We start from the raw sequence: 9858 nt of genomic DNA, 5'->3' as shown, positions 1-9858 counted from the left end.
CAAAACTTATGAAAAAACCCAGAATTGATATTCACATATTCAACAATGACTTATTGATACTGACTTTAAACTCCAACTTCAAAACTCTGAACATATCTTACTGTTTGCGTGTGCGTGTGTGTGTGTGTGTGTGTGTGTGTGTGTGTGAGAGAGAGAGAGAGTGAGAGAGAGAGTTAATAAATATTTGGTCAAGGCAGGGGTAAAATGGACACATCTCATCAACATCATCATAACCATAATTTTCCACTCCTCTTACTCAGTGTGTGCAGGTATGTGTGTGTGTGTGTGTGTGTGTGTAAGACTGAGCATTGGTGTGGGAGAGTACATATTTGCTTGTGCGTGTCAGAGAAAACATAAGTGTGAGAGTTCGGTCACTTCTTTTTCTCTCCCTTCTCATTGTACTCCAGGAAGAAGTCGTTGCATGCTACGGTCAGGGCTCCAACCAGGATGATGAACTCAGTGAAGTCCACCTCGCCATCATTATTGGCGTCCAGGTCAGCCATCACCTTGTCCACTGCATCCTTGTCCTGGGCATTCTGGACATGGGAACACGGAAGAGTTTTACAATATGTGTGTGAGTGTGTGTGTCGGTGTCAGTGTTCGGATCTCCTTACCCCCAGGTAATTCCCTAGCTCAGTAGTGAGCATCACTTTGAGCTCTGCTCTGCTCAGGGTGTATTTGTCGCCCTCGTCCCCAGAGTACTTGTGGAAGGTTTGGATCATCAGCTGCATGGCATTCTCCAGTGTGGAAACGGTCTCTGTTTTGTCAGACATACTGCAGAGAGAAGCTGGTAAGTGTTAGACATTACAGTAGGACATCCACTTCTGTAGCCTCAGCATGATGAATGTGTTTTTTCTCATGGAAGCCAGGATCAGATTGATATCTACTGCTGACCACAGCAGGACACAAAGAATGAGAGATTAATGGATGAATAGAGAGAGACACCCTTGGTAGTTCTGAAATGGCACAAAGCCCACAACATTAGCCCCCAACTACTGGAGTCCTACTGCATAAATTGTAACAGACAGTGAGACCTGTATGGTAAGTAAGATTCACTTTCCCATTGAATGATTTGGATCTGTGGTGAGCCATGGTGAGACCCATAGGATGAACTGGAGAGCTGTAATAGTGATCAGGTTATGTGAGCTTTCCAACCTGCTGATAAGAGTGAAACTCACACCACTCTATCTATAACCTGGGGCCTGTCCGTCCCAAACCAGGACGAACTGGGACACAGGAACCTGAGCTACTCTTTGCTAGAGGTGAATCAGATGGCTGGAAACACTGCAGAGAAAGTTATATGTACCCCACCTCCTGAACGTTCTCAAACACAGACCACTCTACCTCTATATAATCACCCTCACTCCCTGACTGTTCCCAAACAAGGACCACTCTACCTCTATATAATCACCCTCACTCCCTGACTGTTCCCAAACAAGGACCACTCTACCTCTATATAATCACCCTCACTCCCTGACTGTTCCCAAACAAGGACCACTCTACCTCTATATAATCACCCTCACTCCCTGACTGTTCCCAAACAAGGACCACTCTACCTCTATATAATCACCCTCACTCCCTGACTGTTCCCAAACAAGGACCACTCTACCTCTATATAATCACCCTCACTCCCTGACTGTTCCCAAACAAGGACCACTCTACCTCTATCTAATCACCTTCACACCCTGACTGTTCCCAAACAAGGACCACTCTACCTCTATATAATCACCCTCACTCCCTGACTGTTCCCAAACAAGGACCACTCTACCTCTATCTAATCACCTTCACTCCCTGACTGTTCCCAAACAAGGACCACTCTACCTCTATCTAATCACCCTCACTCCCTGACCATTCCCAAACAAGGACCACTCTACCTCTATCTAATCACCCTCACTCCCTGACCATTCCCAAACAAGGACCACTCTACCTCTATACAATCACCCTCACTGTTCCCAAACACAGACCACTCTACCTCTATCTAATCACCCTCACTCCCTGACCATTCCCAAACATGACCACTCTACGAATCTGCCCCAAAAATGGCATTCACTTCTTCCCCAAAATAAATCTACACAAATTTTTGTAAACAAGACATTTATAGAAAATGAATCAACGAGTTCAGTGCAGAGGAAATACAGCAGGGCAGAGCATGTATACAACAATGAACTTCAACCAATCAGAATCTCTGTACAGACTGTCATCCCAGAGTAGTGACATGAAAACCCTCTCTTAGAAGAAAGGTGCTATCTAGAACCTAAAAGATTTCTCCAGCATTCCCCATACAAGGACCCTTCAATAAAACCTTTTTGGTTCCAGTTAGAACACTTTTCGATTCCATTCAACAGACGATTGTACATGGAACCAACATTTTTTCTTCCATATATTCTCCTATGGGACAAGCTGAAGAATACTTCTGGAACCCTTTTTTCTAAGAACACAGAGTAATGATGTCTAAAGACCTGTGCTCTCCCTTTTCTGGAAGAATGATATTTGTAACTGTTTAGGAGAGCAGTACCACAAACGACCTCATCACATCTGGCTTACCTGATTGACAGAGGAGTGTTGGCTTGCAGCTGGACACCAAGAGAGAGAGGAGAGGGAAAGAAGCAAAGAACGTGGAGGAGAGGCAAAGGGCAGGCTCTTAAATACGCCTCACTCCTCTAACCCCGCCAGTCTCCTCCCCTCCTTCTCTATTTACACGACGGACACCTGCCCTCCTGCGATGGACAGATAAGATCCCACGATGGATGGGATACCCATCCTAGAAGTTGTCAGACATGACACCACAATGCCATTTACTACCCTCAGGGTGATCAAATTCAGACTTACTTTGAAATATGATCTTGACTGAGGTGAACTTCTACAGATCACAATGGGATGGCACACTTAACCTAGTGTCCACAACACTGGAAAACAGTCACACACTTTTACCTGCGAGGGATGTGTAATAAATGAATGACGAATGATTGCCTTAGTATGTTCCGGAGTGAGCCAAGGTTTGGAGGAGGAAAAGCAGAGAGGATGAGAGTAGAGGGGGGATGAGGTGTGTTTATTCTGTGTTCAGAGGGTGTCTTTGGCCAGAGAGAGTTACAGTGCATAGATCCAAACAGATCACTTGCCTGTCTTAAGTGTAGCAGTGGATTACTGTAGCCTCCACCAGAAGCCATATTGTACCGTGTGTTAAAATGGATTCAACCACTAAACATAAGACACTGAAACACTGCTATATATTTGGGGCCAACAATACACCGTCTTTCAAAGACAAAATATAATCCCTGAGATAAAACAACCTACTCTGGGTTTCTTTTAAAAATTACATTACATTGAATTACACACAACATGAGCAGTCATTTTCCTTCCAAAGATTTTCATAAAAAATGTCAGTAGGCATACCTGAACAATGTATCCCAAAAACTGAATGGTGTGGGCATTTACCTGTCATAAAAAAAGACGAAGGTTGCTGATTTGCCTTCCCCAGACTTCCGATTGGCCTGTTCAAACTCGTGAGGATTTTCTAATGTCTTTATTAAATTTGAATTGCAATTCAAATTCAAAATAATAAAATATTGCATTTTACTGAAGGCCTACCTTTATTTGAGGAGAGTTTCTTCATATAGTAGTATAGTAAATATTTGCAATGTTATTGAGATTTATCCCTACACATACATCTGTAGTGATTCATATTAGAAACAAGCTATGAAAGACCAGAGGAAGACAGGACTCTGGACATGGGATTACATTTAGTTTGATTCCATGACATTCAGAGCTGAAATACAGCCTTCTAAAGCCTGAGGTGTCAAAGAAACAGGACTTTGTTTGGGAAGTCATTTATACATGACAGCAGCTATCAGTTGATCTTATCACTTTCTATGAAACTGAACATCTATAATTGAGATTTATTATAAAACAAAACTTGTGCAAGGGTTTGTTACAGCACGCAGCCTCTAGTTTATACCGCAGATGTCTTTGCATTAGTATGTAACCCCTGGTGTATTGTACAGGTCCATATTTGTTACATTGTAGAACCCCTGGTGTATTGTACAGGTCCATATTTGTTACATTGTAGAACCCCTGGTGGATTGTACAGGTCCATATTTGCTACATTGTAGAACCCCTGGTGTATTTTGTAGGGATGTGTTATAGAAGCGTTTTGTATAGATCTGTCTTTGTTGCAGTATAGACCACCTTTTGTATTATGTAGATCTGCTTTAATTTATTGTAGTGCTTATCTCAACTTGGGGCACTCAGAAACCTGTGTGTGTGTGCATGCATGCAGTGCAGAGGAAAACTGATGGTGTCCAGTTTCCATATACTGTTGTTTTGTGGACCACAGAGTGTGACATGACTACATTAAGGAGGCACTGCTGCTGGTGGCCATGGAAACGTATCAGCAGGTAGGTTTTAAGATCTGTATGTGTGTGTGTGTGTGTGCTTGTATGAGAGCGAGAGAGACTTCCTGGCACAGGATCACCCAGAGAAGGTCATACTGTAAACGTATAATGTAATTAACAGTACACCGTGCTAACCAATGTTCCTCAGTTAGAATAAAGAACCACAACAGTCACATGTTATTTTAAAAATGCCTTCATAACAGTTTTATAAAGCCAGTGGGTAACATTATTATAACACAGATACAGATTTGTAGTGTATTTGCAGGGTTCAATACTTGGAAGTAACTGGTGTGAGGATGATGCATGCAGTGATGAGGTCTAAAGAAAGGGGGGGGGGGTCCAAGACAAGTTTCTAATCCTCTACTGGAGTATGAGGCAGTAGGTCAGTGCTCTTCAACTGTTGCCATGTGAACCTACACACCATTCAACTCCATTCTGACCCGTTTTACTTTAACCTGATGTGTCGGTGGTGTAATGAAGCCTGCACATCCTCCGGGTGCTGAGAACTAGGATTGAAGTATCCTGCCTTATAGACTGCCAAAGAAGCCTTATAGAATGTCTAATGGAGTGCCTAAGAGGCAGGTGCATTGTTGGCTGCAGTCTTCTCCTCACTGAGGGTGTTGGCCAGGTAGCCAATCAGAGTCATGTACTCCTGGAAGCTGACCTTCCCATCGTTGTTCTCATCCAGCCCTTTACGCATTTCCTTGATGGCAGATGAACTGTCTGTTTCCTGTGTGTGTTTGTGTGCGTGTGTGGGGGGGGGGGGGGGGGGGGGGGGAGAAGGAGAAAAGTCATTTATCAATCTTGTGGAAACATCCATCCAGGGTTAGGGCTAGAGTTAGGTTATAAATTAGGGTTAAATTGTGATCAAACCAAGATGTGGGAACATTCATCCAGGGTTAAAGCTAGAGTCAGGTTATATATTAGGGTTAGGTTGTGATCAAACCAGGATGTGGGAACATTCATCCAGGGTTAAGGCTAGAGTTGGAACATCAATACAGGATTAGGTTGGATCTGGGTGTGGAAAGATGAATATAGGGTTAAGGCTAGGTTTAGGTTTAACTAAGATGTTGAGACATGAATACAGGGTCAAGTACAGGGTTAGGTTTGTATTAGACACATAGTGAAAGGAGGACATGGGTTAGGTGGAACTTACAGTCATGATGTTGCCAAGCTGTTTCTTGACCATGGTTTGGAAGTCTTTATCTCCTAGACTTTCCTTCCCTTTGGCAGACTTCAGATACACACTGACCACTGTCTTAATGGCGGACTCCATTACTACAGGGAGAGGAGAGAAGAGGAATCAAAGACTCACTACAAACATCTGAACTACTTAGGTCTGTTGAGATGGAAGCATGGGGGTGTCTCGGGTGGAGGGAGGGAGATAGGAGGAGGAATTAGTGAGGTGAACAAAGGAACCTAGGGATGTGAGAGAAGGGGTGATTGGAGGAATGCAGAAAGGTGTGGGGAGAGGTGAGGGATGGAGGGAGGGGAAAAAGGGAAGGGAGGCAAATATGAGGCAGAGGGGGGGGGGGGCAGAGGGGAGAATGGATAAATGGATGAAGAAGGATTGGAGAGAAGGGGAGCAGTGGGGGAGTGATAGAGAGAAGATAGGGGGGGCAGGGGGAGAGGAGGTGGGGGACAGCAGTGGGGGAGAATGGAGCACCAGTCTGTGAGGTAAACACAATAGGTGCTGTGACCTCTGACCTGGTAGGATACCTGATCACCAAAAGCAGACAGAAAGCCAAAGGTTCACATTACTACAGTTAAGACCTTTTGTGCAAAATATGGCAATGTGGTGATGTTGTAAGGAAGGGTAATGATGATGGGTAATGTTAGGTGTGCTGGGGTTATCTTATAAGGAAGGGTAATGACAGATGTTTTGGGGTGATGTCCTAAGAAAGGGTTGTGGTGATGGGTAATGTTAGGTGTGCTGGGGTGATGTCATAATGAAGGGTAATGTTAGGTGTGCTGGGGTGATGTCATAATGAAGGGTAATGTTAGGTGTGCTGGGGTGATGTCATAATGAAGGGTAATGTTAGGTGTGCTGGGGTGATGTCATAATGAAGGGTAATGTTAGGTGTGCTGGGGTGATGTCATAATGAAGGGTAATGTTAGGTGTGCTGGGGTGATGTCATAATGAAGGGTAATGTTAGGTGTGCTGGGGTGATGTCATAATGAAGGGTAATGGGTAATGTTAGGTGTGCTGGGGTGATGTCATAATGAAGGGTAATGGGTAATGTTAGGTGTGCTGGGGTGATGTCATAATGAAGGGTAATGGGTAATGTTAGGTGTGCTGGGGTGATGTCATAATGAAGGGTAATGGGTAATGTTAGGTGTGCTGGGGTGATGTCATAATGAAGGGTAATGGGTAATGTTAGGTGTGCTGGGGTGATGTCATAATGAAGGGTAATGGGTAATGTTAGGTGTGCTGGGGTGATGTCATAATGAAGGGTAATGGGTAATGTTAGGTGTGCTGGGGTGATGTCATAATGAAGGGTAATGGGTAATGTTAGGTGTGCTGGGGTGATGTCATAATGAAGGGTAATGGGTAATGTTAGGTGTGCTGGGGTTATCTTATAAGGAAGTGTAATGGTAATGACAGACGCATTGGGGTGATGTCCTAAGGAATGGTTATTGTGATGACAGATGTGTTGGAGCGATGTGATCAGGGTATCTGTAGAGTAAAAAGCCACAGATTCACATCCTCAGTGCGCACGCGCACACACACACACACACACACACACACACACACACACACACACACACACACACACACACTGGGTTCACATAAATCTCATACAGACACACATATTCGCCCCCAGAAATAAAAACACCCACCATTGCCCGGGGCCAAGGCCAATTAGTGCAGCTATAGCATTAGCCTAATTAGTGGTGAGAGGAGAACACACCCCTCTTTTGACAGCAGGTGTAGGATTCTTGATATCCACACACACATATATAATCTCCAGTAACCCTCTCCAACCCCCCGAACCACAGACCCACAATGCTGGTCATCTTTCATTATGTTCTTCCCTCTCATCACTATTTTACAAACCTGTGGATGTCCTGAGCAAAGGACACCTTCGAAACACATCGTGCATAATTAGGACAAGCTGCGTGTGCGTGTGTGAGGCCTATATCGGAGTGATTGGTGAGCAGATTGTTCCATTGGTGTCTCAGATCCGAACAGAGAATAACGTGTGGAAACTAATATGGCTGGGCTGCAGCAGAATACAGAACAGAACCCTGGACAGAACTGGGTCAGGCAATGGAGGAGTGGATTAGCTTGGTGTTTTTTTTTTTTATGACCTGGAAAAACCAGGAATCCCACATAACATGTTTAATTGATCAGGGCGTGGTCTCCCCTATTCAAGTCGTCAGAGCAAAGGTCTGGGCTCGAAGTAGGGGGTATATATATATGTTATGTTTGAAGGTGGCTTTTGGGTGGGTCCCTGGCAGCGATGAAAATTATGAAATCCTCTGCTGGCTGTCTATAGAATGAGCGCTGTGTAAAATCGTGTACATAATGTCTTGTCCAGGATTAGAGCTACGTCCACTGGTTTACGACGCCCAATCAGAAGCAATCGGCGGGGATGAGTTCCTACCCGTAGGTTACTAGGTGTGACTATATCATTTCCGCAACCATACCTGCATGTTGCTGTCATCGCATCTCTGTTGGGACATGCAATTTCTCCCCCGCGCTATTAAATACACATAGGTCGCCATTGCCATTCGACTCGCGCTGCCGGAGTCTACCGTGAATAATTCAGGGTGAAAAGAGGGACGAGGGAGCTGCCCTGGCTGCGGTTTCACTGGGCCACTGTGAGTGTCGATTCTGTTGACAGACTCGAACGGATGTCATTGTCCACTAGCTTGTAATGCCAACTACGGCAGCACCAGCCACTCTTGAGCTCTCGCGTAACTGGAGAAGATTGGGGTGCCCACCTTGGGTTTGGGTCCCCCGCCTCTACATTTAGCCTAACTAATCCGGTCGATTTGTAGAGTGGTCCCGAGGTAAGACTGACATAGGGCAAGTAAATAAATAAAGACACTCTCCGGTTTCTCCTGAGATGTAAGGGGATTAAGGTTTGGGTTACCGACAAGGAAAACACGATCCCTGGTGCCGCATTCGTAAACTATCCATTATTGATGAACGAACGGTGGAAATTAGCTAAAATTGAAAAAACGTCTGTTTCTGGGAGGCCCTTTTGGATCCATCAGCACACATTTGAATTAACATAACATCAAACATTCAAGACATACCTTAACATTGATCTACTCACCGTTATCGCGAACAAGTACAAATGTGAACAGAAATGTCTCTTGTCCAGGCTCACTCTCTCTTTTTCTGTCTCTGTTGGACTCTCAGGCACTCTTCTCAAGGCTTAAACTTGACAAACTAGCTGCGTTCCCTTCCGTGATTTTTTCTTTGCCCAACTTTTGTTATGTCATAGGGCGTATACACAGGGAGAGATAGGAGTTAGGAAAGAGGTAAAATGAGGGGAAGAGCTGCAAACAGCATGTTGATTCGTTTTGTTGTAGCCTATCGATAACTGCGCTGTAGTTAGAAAGTCAATATTTGAGTATTTTTTAAAGATGGAATGTTATTTGATCCTTAAAAAACATGAAATGTTGTTGACTAGAAAAAAAACTATAAACCCTGGTAAGTCATGTATAAATTATTACGAATTCACAACACATCAGTGACACACGCACGCGCGCGCGCGCGCACACACACACACACGTATTTTGCAAAAACTTGTTTTTTACACAGCTGCAAACTTCAAGCAGGAGGCTACCATTAGTTATGATGGGAAGTTGTGACGTAATTGGCCTCCCACTTGCCCGAGGAACAATGGAGGAGAAACAAGCCAAGTCTTGCCTGGAACACCTTGAATGCTTTTTAGTGAATCGTGTTCAGTAAGGTTCAAATTAGGCTAGAGTAAAGTACGGATATTTGTGTGTGTTGGTGTGTTTTGGCAGATGAATCAGCAGAGACAGACATAATTCCACCACACCCATAAAGTCAACATCAGCTTGAACTTATTAAACCGCACAGCTCAGACACAGAAACCATACTTCCCAGAAAACAGAAAATGTCCCCCAGCTTGCTAAAATACACTTTCCTAGAGAGAATGGCAATAAAGTTGTAATTTCGGCGGGGGTGAACATAGTGTCATGGTTTGCTGCTTGTGATGGAATTAGGATTCTGATTGTGCAATTCACATCTAAACGCTGCTGGCCCACCACAGGCCCACTTTGAGGTTCTACTGCAGTGCATTATGGGGCAGACTGGGCCAATAACTCTTCTCAAAGCTAGGAGACAGTAACTGTTAAATAACTTAGAAGATTATCGCAGCCATGGTTTTCAGTTGCTCATTCACACAGAGACAAGAAAATGTTCTGCTTACGGACCAACAGTCACTATTTACACAGACAAGACATACAAACACGATTAAGTTGT

At 44.2% G+C, this 9858-nt stretch overlaps 2 protein-coding genes across 3 annotated transcripts; both read right to left on the bottom strand.

Annotated features, from left to right (window-relative positions):
- Positions 1 to 2596, bottom strand: s100t (S100 calcium binding protein T). Of its 2 annotated transcripts, none has more exons than XM_010894438.4 (3): positions 2545 to 2596; positions 615 to 774; positions 1 to 536 (listed from the first exon to the last, which is right to left on the bottom strand). In XM_010894438.4, the coding sequence occupies exons 2-3, from the start codon at positions 771 to 773 to the stop codon at positions 372 to 374; spliced, it is 324 nt and encodes a 107-aa protein (XP_010892740.2). In that variant the 5' UTR covers position 774; positions 2545 to 2596; the 3' UTR covers positions 1 to 371. The 2 variants fall into 2 exon arrangements, with proteins under 2 accessions (XP_010892740.2, XP_019896590.1); XM_020041031.3 differs by having other exon boundaries at positions 615 to 787; positions 2545 to 2593.
- Positions 2597 to 4572: 1976 nt separating this feature from the next.
- si:ch211-105c13.3 (protein S100-A16) lies at positions 4573 to 8795 on the bottom strand. Its single transcript, NM_001311022.1, is given in 3 exon segments — positions 4573 to 5121; positions 5548 to 5669; positions 8678 to 8795. Coding segments are annotated over 2 exon segments (279 nt in total). The 5' UTR covers positions 5668 to 5669; positions 8678 to 8795; the 3' UTR covers positions 4573 to 4962.
- Between the last annotated feature and the right edge of the window lie 1063 nt (positions 8796 to 9858).

The sequence above is a fragment of the Esox lucius genome, chromosome 20, assembly GCF_011004845.1.
Source record: "Esox lucius isolate fEsoLuc1 chromosome 20, fEsoLuc1.pri, whole genome shotgun sequence".
Taxonomy (NCBI): Eukaryota; Metazoa; Chordata; class Actinopteri; order Esociformes; family Esocidae; genus Esox; species Esox lucius.
The sequence above is the reverse complement of the archived record's forward strand: the minus strand, read 5'-3'. Positions and strand labels throughout refer to the sequence as shown.

Coding starts and splice junctions, on each gene's coding strand:
- s100t (XM_010894438.4), bottom strand. CDS start 773: ATGTCTGACAAAACAGAGACCGTTTCCACACTGGAGAATGCCATGCAG. Junction 537..614: donor AGCTAGGGAATTACCTGGGG/GTAAGGAGATCC, acceptor TCCCATGTCCAG/AATGCCCAGGACAAGGATGC.